Source organism: Oratosquilla oratoria, unplaced genomic scaffold (genome assembly GCF_046742065.1).
Source record: "Oratosquilla oratoria isolate Oo_2021 unplaced genomic scaffold, ASM4674206v1 SCAFFOLD93, whole genome shotgun sequence".
Lineage (NCBI taxonomy): Eukaryota > Metazoa > Arthropoda > Malacostraca > Stomatopoda > Squillidae > Oratosquilla > Oratosquilla oratoria.
The window spans coordinates 95,290-115,844 of record NW_027467757.1 but is presented as its reverse complement, the minus strand read 5'-3'; the positions used below and the strand labels follow the sequence as shown (position 1 = coordinate 115,844).

Below are 20,555 nucleotides of genomic sequence, written 5' to 3'. Positions count from 1 at the left end.
GAGTTCCTGCAAGCTAGCACTATTGCGAGTGCCTCCTTATCTGTAACCGAGTATCGCGTTTCGCATGGGTTTAATTTCTTTGAGAAATAACTTATGGGTTTAATGCCCCCTTCTGGTTGTACCTGGCTCAGCACCGCCCCCACATGGGTGTCGCTGGCATCAGTAGTTAGTAGGAACGGTTGGTCATTTCGTACTTTTGCTAGTATTGGTGCAGAGGTCAGCTTCTCCTTCAGGTGTCCAAATGCCTCCTGGCACTTGCCGTTCCAAACAAATTCAGAATCTGATTTTGTAAGATTAGTGAGAGGTACCGCGATCTTCGCGGTCTGGTATGTACTTCCTATAAAATCCGCACATTCCCAGGAATCTCCTCACTTCTTTCACGTTCTTTGGTGCCTTCATTTTAAGTATGGCATCCACGTTTTTTGGTAATGGCTTACTTCCTTTTGCTGATACAACATGTCCTAAAAATGTAACCTCTTTTAATCCGAATAGACATTTGCTTAAATTTAATTTGACTCCGTTCTGTTCTAGTACAGAGAATAATGCACCGAGTCGTTCCACTAGCTCTGGGAAGGTGGGTGCCCATAGGATAAGGTCGTCCAGATAATTCCTGACCCATCCTTTCCGTAACAGGGGCTTCAGTACCTCAGTCATGCGTCTTGAAAATATAGCAGGAGCACAATTCAGTCCGAAAGGCAATCTCCTAAATCTATATAATGATACACCATCACTGAAGGTAGTGAGGTCTCTGCTCTCCTTGTCTAACATGATTTGGAAGTATGCATCCTTCATATCTAATGTCACATAATACTCATGACCACTGGCTTGTTCTACTAATTCCTCTAGCCTAGGCAAGGGGTAGACATCTGTTGTCAGTTTCTCGTTCACACGCCTATAGTCCAGGCACATCCTTTTGCTCCCATCGGGTTTGTTCACCAGGACAATTGGGGATAGCCAGGCTGCCGTTGATTTCTCAATAATCCCCTTTTCTTCCATATCCATTAGCATATCTGAGATGATGGTCTTTGCCTGTTCAGGGTAACGGTATATAGGAGCTCTACTGGGTTGAGGGTCATTTACCTGTATATGAGCGGGTGGTCCTTCAATTAACCCCAGATCATTGCTTCCTAGTATGAATAGTCGTTCGTGCTCTAGGATCAATTCGCTCAGCTCTCTCCGCTCCATGTTTGTAAGATGGTCCCAGTTCTGATCCCTTATTTTTTTCTCCAACTTCTCTGACCTAGTACCTTCCAACTTTGCTGATTCATAATTAGGTAGTAGATCATTGTGTATTTCTCTGGTCATATTTATTTTAAGAGGGGCTATGCTCCTAGTCACCTCGTATGAGCCTATTACAGTTCCCTTCTGGTACTTCCGCTCCTTCTTAGAATTGTTAATCAGTGGTACGTATATTGATCTCTCTTTGTTGACATCTACTAGATATGGGTGGTCGTTAGGGCTGTAACTTGCTTGGGGATATATTATAAGACTGGTGCCTGGTTTTTCTCTAACTGGGACTGTTACGAATTTAGTCTGATATGGCTCTAAGAACACTGGAGCCTTCAAGCCCACTTGTAAGTGATGTTTCGGATTTCCATTTAGGGTAATGGGACTCTCTCGTACTTGTCGGACTTCACCCCGTTGACTCTTAACAGTGTTAAACGGATACGACACCTTACCCCAGTATAGAGTTCTCTTCCTGGCATTCCAGTGATAGTCTGCCTGATTCAAAATGTCACATCCTAATAGTATGTCCGTCGCTAGGTACGAGTCTGGTACTATGGGAATCCATTGTGTAACTACCTTTGTATTACCTACATTAATCTTTGTTTTTACCATTCCAATTATCCTAAGTGGGTTCCCTGTGACCCCTTGCAATCTTGGAGGATTCCTCCGCAAGTTGAGTTCTCCTTCTATCATCTTAGATGCTTTCTCTGACACTAATGTGTGATCACTCCCTGTGTCTACCAATGCTCTCAGTTGTTGGCCTCCTACTTCTGTAGTGATCACCGGGGTTGATTTTCTGTAATTCTGTCACTTTGAACCTTTGGAGTTTGAGCGGTATTGGCTCTTCATCAAGGCCGGGCAATTCGGGTCTCCCCTCCTGCAATTCAGCATTCCACAGTCAAAACAATGGCCAGGGGGTGGTTTCCTCCAACAGTCTTTTAACCAATGGGAGGCTGTTTGACAGTACTGGCAATATCTGAGACGGTCGCTACCTTCTTGCTTATTCCTCCCCATCTCCTGCTCTAATCGAACCTCTAGTTTGCGGATCCTATCCATGAGTGCATCTACGTCGACATCACCCCGGGTACGGCTGTCTCTACTCTCCTTGGCGTGTATCACGTTCACTGGTTAGTCCTTTTGAACCATCAGGTACTGCCTCTTGTTCTTAAACCTAGTTAGGAAGTGGCTAAGGGGGTATCTATCGTTTAAGAACCCCTCCATTCTTTCCCTGGATTGTGGGGGTAACCCATTCCATATCTTCCTTTTGATGGTCTGGTCCCGGTGTGGTAAGCATTCACCTGGGATTCTCGTCTCGAGAACTGCATGATGGTATTTAAACTTATGCATGAATGTCTGGTGACTCTATCCAGTCATATATCATGTTCTCTAAGTCCTGCCATGCTCGATCTAGGTTAACTTCGATGCCGAATTCCCTCTGTAACCCCGTCTTAAAGGACTCCCATGAGTGGATGGTTCCTCTTTTTTGATTGTTGTATATGACGGCGGCTAATTCCGGGCTGGCCCTACTCTTTGCAATCAGGACTCTTTCCTGGTCATCGTCGCTACATCGCTCCACTAACTCAATGAATAATTAGAATTTGGGTATGGCATCAAGTCCCCGTAAATCTTCCAACTTTAGTATGGGGATGCCGTTTGGGTCCGCGAGTATCCTAGGTTTTTCCTCCTTTATTGCGGTTTTGTGTGTGAATTGGGCATTCTGTGCCTGTATGTCGATTACGTTCCTTAACGCATCTATTACATCCCATAGTCCTTCGTTCCCCCTTCGTTCATTTGTAGCACCTGTTCCTTGGCCTCCTCCTGGGTGAAATTCTTGATCAGGTCGGTTTTCCGTCCTTACCCTTGCTCCTTCTCCTCCTGGGTTAGACCCCCATTCGGGTCTATCTTCCATCCTTGCTCTCACCTCTTCTTCCTCTCCTGAATTAGATTCCCATTCAGTTTTGGTATCCATCTTCACTTGATTGACTTTAATAATGCTTAGTCCTATCAAAGCTGTACACCTTAACACATCACTTCCCCTCACAATTTCATTCGTTATTACTTTTATACCCCTACTTAGTGACTGTCGAGGACCTATCCTGTCTATGATGACACTACTGTCAATCCGAAAGGTACACAAGCTTTTAAGACGAACAGATAAGTGGGCTTCAGGTTGGTTAATAGCGTAAATCCCACCGCTGCCACCAAAAATGTAGTGCCGTCTCCACTAATGTAGCGGCGTGCAGCGTCTAGAGCGACTTTTATCAAGGTCTTATAAATGAGGGGTGGAAGGGCGAGGTGGTTGAGGATTCAACCAAGAGCTCCTCGAATGAGAGTGATCAACAATACCCATATAAGGACGAATTGGGAATAAAAAAAAAAGGTATTCGCTGCCACCACCCAATCGCTTATAAGGATATGTGTGATCAATGAAGGAACCATTAGTTAATCCTGTCTATCAAACGTCCCCTCCCTCTCAGGTCGTTAGGGGTCGGTTCTGGGTAGCGAGTAGCCTCCCGTGACACTACAACAACGATGTCCCAGTTGGGTAATGAAAGAATGTAGGTTAGGTTTTTCTGTGAATTAATTATTAAACTGTAGAAAAGTAAAAACATACAAAAATATATTGTGGATATATTCCACTAGACAACATTGCATACAGATTGAATGCAGATTGAAATGTATAAGTACCCGAACGTGCGAGGTAGATATATGACATAGTTAAGGAACTACGAGTCGGTGGGTATGGGAACTCTTAAGTAGGTCACGAACGCGTATGGAGGGCGTGGTTATTACGCTCCAACCTTCTGGCCACAGTCTGTCTATCTAAATCTATTATAGACACCGCCCTCAAAATACGTATTCTTACGAGAGGACGATCTCAGTCAGAATTGCACTCGAAAAAAAAAAGAAATGGTTTCTATTGAATATACGTGACACCTTTGCCTAACTCCCCCCCTTCTAAGCAACAAGTGGTCTGTGTTTACACTCCCTTAACAACCCTCTTCTCCCTGTAAATGGGAGGAGGTAGGGCGTTACACTCATCTAAACTCCTTAATGCTAATGTCTATCTACTCTATTATCAATATTTCATATAAATCTCAGATATCGCCACTTGATTTTATTACTCTTACAGAGCGTACTCACGTACCTGTAAATGGGAGGAGGTAGGGCGTTACACTGATCCTAGCTACGCATAACGGGACAGTGGGCCAACCTCTACGTTCGCATCCCTGCGTAAATCTACCAACTCCCCCTCTTACGTTATATAGTGAAACTTCATTTCACCTCTCTATGTAACCCATAGCTGCTAAAATCTATCCCTAACTATTCCTCAAGTGGGATCCTGAACTGGAGGTTTGGAATTTTTCCTAATCCTCTTAATGTTAATTGCTCTAATCTACGCCTCCGTCCGAACGCGTCTTAGTGACGTCACGGGTGGGCGGAGCTACATTACGCCCGTACGCACTACACTAAGAATAAAACGCAATTACGAAAATAATATTCCTAAAAAAAAACTGGCCTTACAACACAATGCCCTGTAGTTCCTGGCTGGAGTCGTTGCATTTAGCTTTGTACCCTTTGCCAGAAGTTGTTGGTAGTATTTCAGAATAAATCCAGGCAGGATCATATTTTTTTCCAGAAGGAACCACTCGGCCAGGTCCAGAAGACAAACGTCCTGGTTGATTCCAAAACAGCAACTGACTCAGTGAAAAATTGCTTACCTAGAACAAGTTTCAACAAGAATCTTGTTGAAACTTGCTGTGGGCTGCACAGGCTGCACATGTAGGCTTATACCATTCCTTGTATACTTTTGGCAAGTCTATATAACACTGCTCCTTATATTGATATGCTGAAAATGTCCTTTAGCAATCAGATTATATATCAGATAGCAATCCCACAATATAAAAAAATATTTAAATCAAATAAATCTGATTTAAATAAAAAATATATATATATTTTAAAAAGACAAAGAAAAAAAAAAACTGGTGTCCACTAGCCACATACAAAAATACCTGTTAAGTCCGGCTAAAATTGGTATTTCAAAGCATAACAGTGCCTTAGAAATAGTTTCTTATTTCACTATAAAAGTTTGCATTAACTTATACTGCATTGAATAAGTCAATAGTTGATATATTTGTCTTATATACAATGTTAGACTTCTAGTTTTGATATATTTGTCCAGTATAAAATGTTAGGTTACAAAGAAAGCAATGGCTTCCGCTAGCGGAGCCAGGAATCTGGGTGCGCACGTCCTGTGTAATAGTAGTCCTTGATATATATATATATATATATATATATATATATATATATCCACACAGATGAATACACACTAATGATATGAATGATACTGTGATGAATGTGGGACATGTATACCCACACCATTAGGGAAGCCTACTTCACACCTTTAATGCAATTAAACACCTCAACCTCACGGAATGTGAAACCAACTCACCAGGCCCTTTGAACTAGGTTTTATTTAGAACTAGTATTACTGTTATTAATAAGTATTATTTATATAAATTGGGGGCTTTTTTCCGGTAGGGCTTCTTTCCGCCCAGGGATCCTCCTATGTGGGGCTTTTTTCCGATGGGGCTTTTTCTCGTGGGGCCTTTTTCCGCTGGGGCTTTTTTCCGGGATTCAAGGTGGGTGAAACCATTGTTCTAGGTTTTAGAGGTGTTGTTGGTCCTGGATCCATCAGCAAGGGTGATAGCATGGATATTCTACATTGATGCAGGGTACATAGGTGGAATTGGGCGGAGGCAGAGTGATGGAACAGAGCCATCAGCAGCAGCAGGAGGAGGTTGAGTCGGTCATGATTTCTATACATAGTATACATTTTTTTCCCATTTGTATGACGACAACTAGTGGTACTTTTTTGCAGTTTATTGTTAGGGGAGGGTAGTGATTTCTATGGTCATACTCGTTATTTTTATATCATGTGCGATTTTTTGCATGTGTTATATTTTGTATAATTAACAAAAATTATAATAGTAATTAATAGCTATAGTGTTCGTAGAACAATGAAAGAGATGATAGTGGTGTATCTGTGTCTTATTGTATGTATTTCAGTTCAGGTGGGGGTCCATTGACGTTTGGGGACACTAGGCCACCAGTTGTGGTCATGTCCTTCTGTGTCAATGTCTTCGCTGTGTTGTACTAATTCTGGATTTAATATTGTTAGTCAGTTCAATGTTGTATGCTAGTCTGTAGAGTCTTGTGTTTAGGGGTTCGAGTTTGTGTTGTATGTGTAGTTCTATTGTCAGAGGGGGACTGTCGTGACACAGGTAAAATGGAAAAAAAAAATGCCACTGTCGGAGAAACTAAACGGAGAAAGTATAGAATTAATTGTATATTTCGACCATACTCTGGTCCTCTTCAGCAGATAGTTACATGGTTTGGTTTAGTTTATTTAACATCAGTACATATATACACAACCATATACACATAAACTTGTACATACATATACTTATAAACATATATATATATACATGTACAAATGCGCGAGCCACAAACCGGCCGCTGGGGCTTGCGCCTCAATATTTTTGCTACCATATTTCAGCGAGGAGGCAGAGCATCTCGCATGATGGTCAGCAACTTGTTGGGTGTGTCGAGAGCCCGCCACATCAGCTGATTTTGTCACCCGAAGCATCAGGTTCTGTTCCATCAACTTCTACACCTTTCAAGAGGACAGGAAAAGCACAAATACGTAAAGAATCACTCGCCAATAAAAGTGATGAAAAAGAAGAAGATGAGGAGGAGAGAAAGAGGAAGAGAGAGATTGGATGAAACTATACATTTTGCAGCTACCAAAAGCAAGTAGTGATGGGGAAGGATGCAACAACAATTGTTCCCAAAAAAAGTCACCTAAACATAAAACTTGATGATGATGCAATCAGAAACATGAGGTTGAAATCCAGCTACTCAACCAATCAGAAAATGTGAGGGTGTCAAAGAGTTCTTTACATCATGATCATCACTTACATAAGTCAGAGGTCTTGAATTGATACAAGACTCTACTTGAAACTAGGTTGTTTCAAGTTCACATTTAGTCAAGCATCTAGTGCCAAGACATTTCTTCAAAGCAGACCATGGGGATCTGGGAGCAATGAACTTCTACTCAGGACTGAAGACACTAAAGTATTGCTGAAGAGCCTTGGCAACACTTATAAAGGTCTTGGCATTATCTGAATACACTACTGCGTAGTGCTAAAAGACAATCAGGCACTGAAAGTGAGTCTGTTAACTCTAAATGAACAGATCTTGTAACAGCACAAGTGAACAACAAAAAATACAATTCCTGAGATAGTTGATCAACTGCAAACAAGGGGCCTGCATAATCCAATCTAGTTATGGCCAAGGGGAAGGTAGATTTAACCCTCAATTCTGGCAAAGGAAAGGCTGACTGACTACATTGTCTAGAATCAAATCTCTTGCATGCAACACATTCTCTACAAACTCTTTTGGCCACTTGTCTTAATCCAATAAGAGTTTCTAATGGTGGACATGAGGGTGTGAAACTGTACTATAAGTTTGGCCACATGACAATTAGGAATTATAATGGGGTGCTTGCTGTCATAACTTAAGTCAGAATACTGAAGTCTATCTTTGACTCTAAGCAATCCATTAGAATCTAGAAAGGAGTCATATTTTATCAAGGAAGAATTTTTAGGAAGGGGTTTCCCTTGAGACAAAATATTTCTTTCCTTCTCATAACTTTCTGAACACAGATCAAAATGTCCTTTGCTTTGATCAACTCCTCATAAGTGAGAGGGCCTGAATGTTTTGTGCCATCAGGTTTGCAATTAATAATGAACCTCTTAACCCAGGCAACAATATTCATAACTTTGCTAAATTCACTATATCTACTAAAGCCAAATACAGATGTGGCTCTCTCATTAACAGTCAAGGCTGTTCCCTCTCCCATACTCTCTTCACAGGTGTGAGCCAAAATGTGTGTCTCATCCTCAATATTAGCTCCAGCATGGAAACATGAGGAACTAGATAACCAATTGGGACCCCCAAGCCACATGTTATTTGAAATTAGTTGATCAGCCAAAAGGCCTCGAGTCATCATATCAGCGGGGTTGTCTGTACCAGGGCAATGGAACCAGTTGCTTGGAGATGTTAATGTCTGAATTTCAGTTACTCTGTTAGCAACAAACATCTTCCACCTATTAGGATTACCTATTATCCAAGACAGAGCAACTAATCTTACACAATCAGTCAAACGTAGGGCAGATATTACTTATTGACTGAGACGAGCACTCAACAAGGCTCCAAGAATTTCCAGCCCGGGTAATGTAACCCGTTTGATGGGAACTATCTTTGTCCTAGCCATAACAAACCTTACATGAAACTCCTTATCTGATTTAGGTATATGTAGATACACACAGCTACCATAACCCTTTTCAGATGAATCGCTGAAAACATGCTTCTCTAATCCTACTACTGAACTTAAAGATGAATCTGGATAATAACATCTATGGATTTCAAATGTCTTAATACTTTGAATACCATCAATCCACTGCTGACATTTCAGCTGCAAGTCATGTGATAGGATTTCATCCCATCCAAGTCCTAGACGCCAAATTTCCTGAAACAGTATTTTAGCGTACATGGTGAAAGGATTTATTAAACCAAGTGGGTCAAACAGTCGAGCAATCAAACTCAATATATTCCTCTTTGTGAAATTCAAATCAAAGTTACAATCCAAATTAAGTCCCTTGAATGAAAACACATCCTTTGAGGCATTCCAGTGCATTCCCAACAACTTTGCAGTCTCACCAACTTCAAAAAACTGGTTAAATCAATGAGTTAGACTCTTACTGTTAGAATTCCACTTGGACAAAGTCCTGCCAGCATATGATAATATACTCTGAGCTTCACGAAACATTGTATTGGCTTCTTCAACAGTATCTGCTCCTGAGAGCCAATCATCCACATACAAGTTTTCCTGAAGCTCTTGCACTGTCACTGAAACAGGATATGAATTCAAATTATGTCTAAGAGTGGCATTCAGTAAAAATGGACTACTGGTGTTACCAAAGGGTACCCTTACAAACCTCATTACACGTATGGATTGCCCGCACTGCCACAAAAACCTATGAACATCCTGATCTGAGCACTGAACTCCAATCTACAAAAAGGCTTTGGTTATGTCAGCAGTCAAGCCAATTTTACATCTTCGGAATCTTAGTAATATTTCAACTAGATCTGGAATTAGTGAAGGTCCAGATTCCAAACAGTCATTCAGAGAAACACCATTAGGTCTTACTGCTAAAACATCAAACACAGGCCTAATTTTTTAGGAAACACATTCCTTAATTACAGGTCTATGAGGCATATAGTAAATGGGATAGGGACCTTCCATTTCAGATTGAGGAACTACTTCTATGATATTACTGTCCTCATAACTCTTGAGAACTTTATCATATTCAACTCTTAAACTAGGGTTCCTTTCAAACTTAGAGTTAAGTTTAGTTAACCTCTTCCTTGCTCCAATCTCATTGTCAAGCAGACTCAACTTAAAAACATAACTTTTCTAAGGAAGAGTAACCTCATACCTGCCATCAACAAACTTAACTGAATTCTCAAAATTATCTAACACTGGGTCTTTGGGAGACCCTCCCAGCACAAATCCCAATACTTTCAAGGCTCCAAAATTCATGGAGCTCAGATTCATTAACAGGTTTAGTAGTACTCATACACAACATCTGGTGAGATACATTCTCTTCCTGAGTTTTCATACAAGAATCAGACAATATCCAGCCAAACACAGACTCAAAGGCCACTAACTCCTCACATCTTATAAGGTTCTCTGTGGAAACAAAATGCCAGTAATTATCCACACCAACCAGTATATCCAAAGTGAGGTCACGATCACGTCCATAGTCATCAGCTAACTGTAGATGTGAAAGGGACTGCAAAACATTAGAGGGAATCCCTTGACGGCTTAAGGGTGGGCAAATGGTCTCAACTTCAACCGCTAATATCGAGTGAGGATTACCCTGAGTGTCAATCACTTTCACATCATATACATTCCGTTCTTTTCTATTTTGTGATTTCTTATTCCCAAAGGTTGAGTATGAGGTGTACTTAGATGTAACCCACTTAGGTTTGATTCTTCTAACAATATCATGGCTCACATAAGTAGCGTCTGCCCCTAAATTAAACATGACGGGACCTACTAATTTGAGACAACAAGTGACAACTTGAGACAACAACAAAATTTATTGCGACAACTAATATATATGGACAGTTACAATAAAACAAAATAAAGTCCGAGCACATGCCTTTTGGACTGGACAAACAGAGCACATTTTGGTACTGTCGCATTACATGGCCGATGAGGATTATCAATTTGGAGAAAAAAATATCTAGGGTTCCCTGTTAATCATGCATTAATTTCATCCTTTTCCTTGCCCGCTCTCCTCTCACTCGTGTGCATTGACCCGGCTTCTTAGCGGTTGTGGGGGTTTTCGGAATTTTTAAAAGTCCATCAGTTGAAACGATGTGGGTACTCTGCGCTTTCTTCTGTTTGTACATTTGAAACTTTTCGTAAATTGCATGCTTTTGATCCTCGGTTTTTTAATTCCATACCATATCGTTGGCACGGAATTTTTCTACCCATCCAGCTACTTCGTAATTTCCTTTCTAGTACAGAGCACGTTTGGTATCAAGTTCTTGAAGCTTAACAACCCCGTGCAATTTATCAATTAACTCGGGTAGTTTTCGAGGATTCCAATTAATACAGTGCTTCAGTATATTGTTCATAGACTCGCAGTTATTATTTGTCCAACTGAACGGCAAGAAATCGTTCTGAGCCTTTGGTCTATGCACATAGTCCCGAAGAGCAGGTAAGAGTTTGTTTTCAAAGTAATCCATAAAGGAAGGAGCTATCTGATTTAATTTTGCTTTAAGTTCTAACGCTCGTTGCTCAAATGCAAAATCATCGGGTTGTGTCAATAGTCCACTTGCTCTGAATATATCCTGAATTACACATTTTGCTTTTGTTATCCCAATTGCACTGAGTTTACTTTTTGTGTTCTCTTCCAGATGTTGAGCGTATAACATGAAAGTTGCTCCTGGAAAGCATTCCTTCATCGCTTTGACAATTGCCTTTTCCTCATCACTCCCTACTACAAGTTCGGAAAAATCCTAATGAAGCCCAATCAATTCCGGAACTCAGCTTGGCCTGAATATGGGAAAAAAATCTTTGATATGTAAAGTATTCCCCATCCCAATGTAATAACATAGGTCCGAGAAACATTGGTGGTTCTTGCGTTGTTTTTCGTTTCAACTTTGTATTTTTGTACACCATAGTTGTGACGTAACATGGCCCCAAATTAAATGTTCTGTCCACACCGAGCGCACTTGCGAATTTAATTGCTTTGTCGCACATGCTATTTATATCCCTAATTTGAGAGTCTGTGTATAGAACAATTGAAGGCGGCTTCCCTTTGGTGCGGATAACTTCTTGAATCAACGCGTGATCGTCGATCCTATTGAGAACACTAAGGATATCGTCAGCGTCATTTCGTTTGTGTGATCCCTTTTCTTTATTGCTGTTGTATTTTAAATTCTGAACTTGCTTCAAATCTCTTGGCGCACAGTCAGCGTCCTCCAAAACCATTTGCGTATATGCCTCACGTGGCGGCACGTGTTTTACTAAGTCCTTTATCCTTTTCATTGTTTTCTCTTGTGTTTTCGTGTATTCGTTTCTCGTTCGATTCCAATTTCCGTGCGTTGACGTTGTATCTGGCCATTTCCTGACGTATTCTGCTTATGCACGTTTTACACCGATGTCTGCGTTTGGTATACCGCAGGGGAGTTTTTCAAACCAAGTAATCCTACGTTTGTAATTTGAATCTCGTTTTAGCGTTGTATAGTACCGTTTCATTATGGCGACATCATCCTCGTTTGGCTGTGGCACAAATGGTGTAAATGTCTTTTTAAGAATTTTTCCATAAACACCTTTCCTTTTAAGGGTAAAATCCAATCGACCATGGTTAAAAACGAAATAGGTTGTTTTTGTCGACGTTTCCGACGCTTCCCACACACCACAATTATCCGTGAAAACACTACGCTGCCCCTTTTTCCTTCGTTCTTAATTATCCTTATCGTCTATCACTATACGAACGTTCTCCTTCCGACCGGATGGAATTGAATTGAATGGTTTCTCAGTTTCAGAACACAATATCCACAACAGGTTATCCTGATCGATGAAGTTTGTAATGGGAGTCCCGATTGTTGCGCGAGTTTCTTGTTCATCGCCTGTTATACATTCTCCATCTGTTTCGATATCATCGTCCGACGCTGTACCATTCTCAGCCGTACACAAATCTACAAATCCAACAGAATCTGAATCGTATTACCCACCCTTTCCAATATTTTTTTCTGCGTTACACGATGTATCCACGACTGCTTTAGTATCCTCAACATAGAGTGTTTCCTGCTCTTTTTGCCCTATTCGAATACATCAGGTTCTCTCGTATCCTCTTCCGCGAATGACCTGGCGTGATTTGGTGTTGGCCTTAATGGTGGGAAATCCACTACGTATCGTGAGTCGATCGTTGATTCGTTAACAAGAAGGGGCACGAAATGATCCGGTGTCCATGTTGCGCGTTTTAATCCAGGAGCGGCCACAGATGTCCACATGATGTTGATTGCAGATTGTTTTATTCCTGGCATATTTCATGACTCAAATTCAACCTTTAATGTACGGATTGCAGGATCCATTGGTCCATTCATTGCTGGATACACGGAAATTATCGACCTCTTGATTACTGTTGCTGCTGCCTCCATCGTCCAAGCTGATGAATATTTCTTCCGAATACAATCCATCTTTGCATCATCATATGATGGACATAACGCATGCCATTCTTCGTCGCCCTCGTGATTCTTTTGATAGATGTCCGCATTCAATATCATTTCGAGACTGCATCGGAAATGTAATTCATCCTCAATCTGTTCTGTGCCAGTTATTGCTGTGGAAATGGAATTGAAAAGACATCTCCCATCGCCAGTCACGTGTACAGGCATCCGTCTTTGGCACTTTCCTCCAAGATGTTCGATTATATTCCTAGAGTTGTGATCTGGCTTTAATATCCTGTAATCAAACTTCGCTGTGCCGTCGTAGTAGGCTATTTCTTTCTTGGCTGTTCTCAGGAACACTTGTTCTCTCTTTGCGGCTGTTAGAATATTGTCTTTGTCTTCGGCTGCATCCATCAGCCTTTGCTATGCTACAATGTAGTGAAACTTTTTCTCCAGTGTGCAGAGAGCCTTGGTACCAGTACCCAATTCTGTATTCCTTAGAAATTCGAAATCTTCTGGCGATATATTCTGGCACGTTGTTTTACAGTGAAACCACATCCTGCAGTTTTCGCAAAATATGGCATCAGAAGCACAAGTCGCCCTACCACAGTCACCACATGGCCATCTTACTTTCATCTTCCTTTTAGCTGGCATATTTATTAGGCGATTCGCAGGGAAACAAGAGACTTTGATCCGAACGTTTTCGTCTAATCAGACATATTCAAGGAATACAGATAGGTGAGAATATATATACAGAAAGGTAGTAGACAAGACAGGAATATGTGAGGTCACACATTACAAATTTTCCGAGAGTATGAAGGCGGTGACACACCGTGAGTTGCTACATGATCAACAATTTTCTTAACAATAAAATTATCAAGTTTGTATAAACCTAAACTTACGTTCATGATGTTATTAAAGGAATGTTTAATCAAACTGGATTCAATTATATTTCTATCTAGTAAAGAACTACAACAGACAATTTCTTTTGAATTTTTCCAATCAATGGTCAAACTGGAAGAGTTAGGTACCAGGGTCAATCAACACAGGTATAGTGTGAGATCAGGTTAATTGTTCAGTGGAATATTTGTACACGTTAAGAGACCACAACCACCATTGATTGGAAAATTTCAAAATAATTTTTGTCTCTTGTAGTTCCTTTGAATTTTTCCAATCAATGGTCAAACTGGAAAATAGTTAGGTACCAGGATCAATCAACACAGGTATAGTGCGAGATCGGGTCAATTGTCCAGTGGAATATTTGTACACGTTAGAGACCACAACCATTCCATTGATTGGAAAATTCAAAAGAAATTGTATCTTGTACTTCTTTACTAGATAGAAACATAATTGAATCCAGTTTGATTAAACATTCCTTCTACCATTTTATATTCCTTGAAAATGTCTGATTTGACGAAAACGTTCGGATCAAAGTGTCTTTATTTTCCAAGTGGTTTTCTGCGAATTATTACATTCACGCGTTTTAGTGACTTGTTGATTAGGCGACATTTTTTTTTCAGCCTTCTGATGAAATTCATTTTCACTTTTTGAATTGCATAACCTATGTCAGGGCGATGACGAATTGATGAACATGAAAAAGTGATGAGAAATCTGTTAGGTATATCAACTGTCGATTGCGAAGTGATGCGAATTCAGTAATTAGTGTCATCTCAACTGTTGAATTATGCTCCATGCTCAAAGTTAACAGGATCACGGCGCCTTTTAGGATGATGATGAAGGGCACAATATGACACAAAAATGAATAAAAACAAAATGGAGACAATTCAATTCTTTTTATTCCTGATTTCGATTTTTCGGCCACAGGTCCTCCTTTTATAGGTTTTCTCCGATATTGGGAATCTATACAGGTAGTTCTCGTTATATGCGGGGGTTCCGTTCCGCGGACCCCCCGCATATAACGAATTCGCATATATCGAACTATTGAACCTATGGGAAAAAGGGGGATACATTCTCAACTCGGACCTGCACCAGGTCCAGCACGCTTAGATGACATTGCGCTGATCCTGAAAACATAATAGGAGGGTTATAGAACAGAGTGAGTGAGCAAAGCGAGCATGATATTCTGCAACATTAACACTCTCTGACATGTAAGTATTAACCTCGGTAAAAGACGCTACCGTAATCATCACTTATTTTGCCAAGCGTATTTTCTTCAGCTGTTTGAAAAATCAGTCTGTTTACAATTCACATTTCAGACTGCTTGCTATGCTTAAACTGACTGTTGATGTGCTCTGGAGATACACAGGCAGGCTTACTGCTTAGAGTTTATCCAGTGCGGAGAATAAACGATAATTCTTGCAGAGAGTGAAAATTGACGAAATTAATTGTGGTTGTAATAAGTATCAAAAATTAATTTCTTTGTGAAATAAATAATTAATTTGTGTATCAAAAAAGCTTAATTACCTGCAGAAAGACAATGGTTTGGCCTATGAAACAGGAAGGATGCCTAAGACGATGCCGTCTGTACAGCTGCCGGTGTTGTTGTTGTGATAACGCCGCAGTGATGCCAGCTCTACCTAGCTGATGCAGCCAGTGTTACCACACGGCTTTATGCGCACCAACTTCAAATATGTAATAGGTATTTTGAAAAAAATAATCGACCGTGACTATTTTTATTTTATTTCTTTTTTTAGGTCAAATCGCATATCTTCGAATATATCCCCGCACATACCGAAAAGTGGTGCAAATTCTTGAATCGCATATACGCGAATTCGCATATATCGAGAACTACCTGTAATGTATTATTAAACTCTAAACTCCCTGCCCAAATGCATGTGCCGACCGCAGCTCCGTCTTACAGTTCTCGTTTTACAGACATCTGCTCGTGCGGCCATGTTAGAAATGGCTCGATTTGTTGACACATATTCGGCAGTGAGTCTGAGGGAAATCGCTAAATTTCTGGTCTCCAAATACCACAGAATTAACAACATAGATGTAAATTCCCACTACATTACAATTTTGAGGAAAAAAGTGGAAAATATATTAGTTGTCGCAATAAAAAATGTTGTCTCAAGTTGTCGCATGTTGTCTGTTGTTGTCGCAAATTAGTAGGTCCGATGGTTTGAGGTCGTATGGTCAGTTCGCCGAAGCTGTGCGCTTAGCAATTAACTATGACATCCCGTTTAACAAAAAGATTGAGATTATTGTCACTTCTTCAAACCCACACTTCAGCCTGTGTAAACACCGAGAATGAGGAGAAGCTGGTATTTTTGACACGTCAGTTGGAACTTTTATGACAAACAGTTTTCCATGAATGATTATTGTTTTGCTCTTGAATTATACCCCAAGTGTAGTTATGAACGGCTCAGAGACTTTTTGGTGCTGCCAAGGAAACGCAAGCTGCAGTACATCACTTCATCTATTGACAAGGATCAGGTGATGAGGGAAACATTTGCCAAAGTGAAGCCACTGCAGCAGAAGAATGTATTTCTCTTGATAGATGAAGTACAGATTCGGCCAACTGTTGCATTTTCTGGTGTGGTTCTGAGTGGCATGGCAGTGAACAAGCCACTTCTATGCTATGTATTATGATGAAGTTGCTGCACAGAGGATCTAGTATTACGATTTCTGTGACACCTGTCCACAAGCTCACAGCAGCATACCAGCTTGAGTGTGTGAAGGAGGCAGCAGCTGCTGTTGAGAGGGCAGGTGGGCATGTCATCGGGTCTATCACAGACTACAAGATAAACTAGCAATACTGTAAGCTGTTTGATTTTCTGGGTGATTGCTGTGCCAGAGCCAAGCATCCTCATGTCTGGTTTCTCCTTTTTGACACAGCGCATCTTCTGAAGTGCATCCGCAATAACTGGATCAGTGAGATGTGCCAGAAGATCAGTCTTGACAATAAAACAACAGCATCATTTGCTGACGTCAAGGTCAAGGAACTGTACGAGTCAGAGAAAGACAGTATCCTGAAGACTACACCACTCATTAAATTTGCTGTCAACCCTTCACAATTTCAACTACAAAATGTGCAGCATATCATGAAGGTCTTTAATGAAAAGGTTGTGGCTTCATTGAAGCTCAGAGGATGTCGTGACACTGCAAAGTTCATCCAAATCATCCTCAACTGGTGGAATTTAGTGAATGTATCTGAGAAGGGGCAAGATCAGTGCATGAACAATCCATCTCGAGCTGTTCAGTATCCCCAGTCAATCAGCCTGCTGAATTTCCTGAAGATTTTCCAAGAGGCTTCTTCAGGACATGGAGCAAATGGAATCAAGTGTTTCACCCATGACACCAAGAATGTACTAGTGCAGACTATGCAGGGACTGATTGCAGTTTGCCGCTACTTGTTCAGAAACGCTGATTTCCATTATGTCCTGCTGCGTGAGATCCAGAGTGACCGGCTTGAGGGGGAGTTCTCAGTCTACCGTCAATCAACTGGTGCAAACTCTTTCATGACCACTGGGGATGTGTTCTCCGCATGCAAGCAGCCCCTCACGAGATATGCTGCCGTAAACCTCCAGTCCATCGATGTCCACCCTGTGTCGAAGGAACATACCTGCTTGGGGACTGCAGTTGACCTATAGGATGCAACCTCTATTGAGAGGTGCACCACAGATGTGACACTGACTGTGAATGAAGAGTGCAGTGCAGCCTATGTGGCGGGGTGGCTTGAGACGAAGTGCGCGGACGATATGATCTTCAGTGCCGAGGATCCTCTTGTGACCAGTGACGTTAAGGATTTTATCAAGACAGTGTCCAGAGGTTCCCTGACAACTCCACATGTGTGCACTTTTGACCTTGTCAGATGTGGACTGTGTTTCATCAAGGAAGCCCGTCACCGTTCCTGCTGCCAGAAAAGACTGGTGGAGATCTTGTCGACACTGGCCAGCTTCAGTGGGATTGACATTGACTGTCCCAAGATGTTCTGTCGTCTGGCAAATGTTCTTCTGAATGGATTCCACAACCTAGAGAAAGACCAGCAGAAGAATGCAGTCCTTTTCCAGACCTCTGTAAAGAAGGCCCGGCTCGCTGATTAATCGCTGCAGTCTGGTAAGCTTTTGCTTCTATGTTTATTTGTTCCTTTAAAGTGTCCACCAGGGTTGGCTGATTTAAATCATGATTTTAATCGGTTGATTTTTTTTTAAACATCAGTGATTTAAATTGATTTTCGTATTATGCTTTGGAAATTGAAATGGCATGAATAAAATTAAGACACTGGGCTTTATAATCAAATTTTATTATTGTACTAGATTTTGTTAGAAAGGGGCTTCGCCCCTGAGATCTCAGCATGTTGATGAATTCGATAAACTCTTAATTTAAAATTTAAAAATATATATATACTTTTTCTCAATGAAAATTATCCAATTTTTTAAAGGAAGATGATTGTTAATGTACCCGCCAGATATTTCACATAAAATTATGAGAAAATTTACAAAGAAATTTACTCAATAATTAGCAGGGATTTTATTTTTGTATATTCACTCCTAGAGGAGATATACATTTAGAAATTTTAAAGATTATTATTACTGCATTGTATGGACGGAAAATTGGGCAGGGACGTTACTATCGCCACTGTTGTTTGTTTTTTTTCATTGGCAATCATATCTCTAGATAATTTCTTTGTAGACTATATTTTTTGTCTTCTCCTCTTCTTGATAATAATATAAATTTCTTGGATCTCCTATTTTTGATACAGCAACATATAATTGTCCATGCGTAAATACTTCGTTTGTTAAATTTAAGCCAACTTTTTTAAATGTTTGTCCTTGAGATTTATTAATTGTCATTGCATATGATAATCTAACTGGAAATTGCAATCTTGAAAATTTAATTGGCTCTTCATTTATAAGCTTTATCCTTGGTAAAAGCACTTGTTCACCTTTATATTTGCCATTGAGTATTTTAGCTTCTATAACATTATTTGACAAACTTATAACAACCATTCTTGTTCCATTGCATAACTTAGGTGAATTAAGATTTCTTAACAGTATAATAGGTGCTCCGATTTTAAGCTTTAGACAATGTGGTGGCATTCCAGATATTTCTAATGAGTTTAAGAATTCAACTGGAAAATTAACTTCTTCATTTGTATCTATTGCTTTATCAATTGAATTGTAGGTATAAATTGGTCCACTGATCTTTTCAAGCATTTCATTATTTAATGAGTCAACATCATCATTTATTGCAGCAAGTATAGCCCTTTCAGATAGATAGTCCATATCTGTGTAATTAGATTCAAAGTTGTCAAAAACTGATTCCATTATTGCTTCTATTGTTGATACTCGGTTTCCAAATCGTAATGCAATTCTATTATCACAGCTATTGATTTTATCTTCACCAATTTCAACCAATTTATTTGCAAAATACTGTATATCAGTTGAGTTCAATGAATTAACTCGCATATTGATCCTTAGAGATAATTTTTCAAATAGATTCCATAATTGTGAAGATTTGATTGAGGCATCAATTTCATCAGCTTTTGTTCCTCTTGGTACTACTGGTAATATTTGTCTGAAATCTCCTGCAAGTAGTACTGTAACATTTCCAAATGGATCATTGCTATTTTTAATCTCTTTAAAAGTTTTATTAACTGCTTCCAACATATTTTTGTGTGACATTGCAGCTTCATCCCAAATAATGAGATCACAATTCTTAATGTAGTTCCATAATTTACTATTTTTCCTTATTGATGTTGTAAATTCATCAGATATTGATGATGAAAATGGTAACTTGAACATTGAATGTACAGTTTTGCCTTCATCTAATAATGTTGATGCTATTCCTGATGATGCAACAGAAATACTTTTTCCATTAATAACTTTATTTTTAGCCAATATTAGATTAAGTAAAAATGTTTTACCAGTTCCACCTGGAGCATCTAAGAATTTAAGCTTAGTATTATTTAGTTCATTCAAACAATCAATAATCTTATCATAAACTTCTCTTTGATCTACATTTAGCATAATTTCATTTCTTTCAATAAAATTAGTTGTTTCATCTACAGTACAGTATTAGGATCAGAATCGATTTGACCATTTAATTGATCAAACATTGGTTTTGGTAATCCTACATCTCTAAGTGATTTATCTCCTATCTCATTTATAATTGATTCTAATCTGTGTAATAATTCTGAATATACAATTTCATTGTTATCAATTTCTTCATTTTGATTTTCAGTCATCTGGTTCAGTATATCAAGGGTCATTTGTGATTTGAATTCTTCATAAAGTCCTACTGTATTACTTGGATTACAATATACTAATATCAAACCAAATAATGATCTAACTTGACATGGCAATTTAGATATTATTGATTCTTGAATACAAAATCTTAAATGATCATCATTTTCAAGTAATCCTCTTGCTAAACATGCTTCTTTGAATGTATTGTATTGTGTTCCATCAAAATATTTAACTTCTTTAAATGATTTAGGACCTCTAACATGATTAAGGAGTAGTCTTAAACAAAAGAATTCAGTTTGATTTGGAGATACTGTATACATTCGAGCACATGCTTTGACTATCCTACCATTTAATCTTCTTTTC

The 20,555-nt window shown here is 39.6% G+C and overlaps 2 protein-coding genes across 2 annotated transcripts; both read right to left on the bottom strand.

The window, feature by feature from the left end:
* Positions 1-7,341: 7,341 nt before the first annotated feature.
* LOC143024115 (uncharacterized) lies at positions 7,342-10,403 on the bottom strand. The gene is made up of 8 exons (XM_076182884.1): positions 9,834-10,403; positions 9,631-9,751; positions 9,409-9,504; positions 9,055-9,201; positions 8,574-8,694; positions 7,943-8,438; positions 7,604-7,750; positions 7,342-7,434 (listed from the first exon to the last, which is right to left on the bottom strand). Exons 1-8 carry the CDS (start codon positions 10,401-10,403, stop codon positions 7,342-7,344), a joined length of 1,791 nt encoding a protein of 596 aa, XP_076038999.1.
* A 3,061-nt stretch (positions 10,404-13,464) lies between these two features.
* On the bottom strand, positions 13,465-19,973 carry LOC143024114 (ATP-dependent DNA helicase Pif1-like). The gene is made up of 3 exons (XM_076182883.1): positions 18,816-19,973; positions 17,567-17,604; positions 13,465-13,600 (listed from the first exon to the last, which is right to left on the bottom strand). Exons 1-3 carry the CDS (start codon positions 19,971-19,973, stop codon positions 13,465-13,467), a joined length of 1,332 nt encoding a protein of 443 aa, XP_076038998.1.
* Between the last annotated feature and the right edge of the window lie 582 nt (positions 19,974-20,555).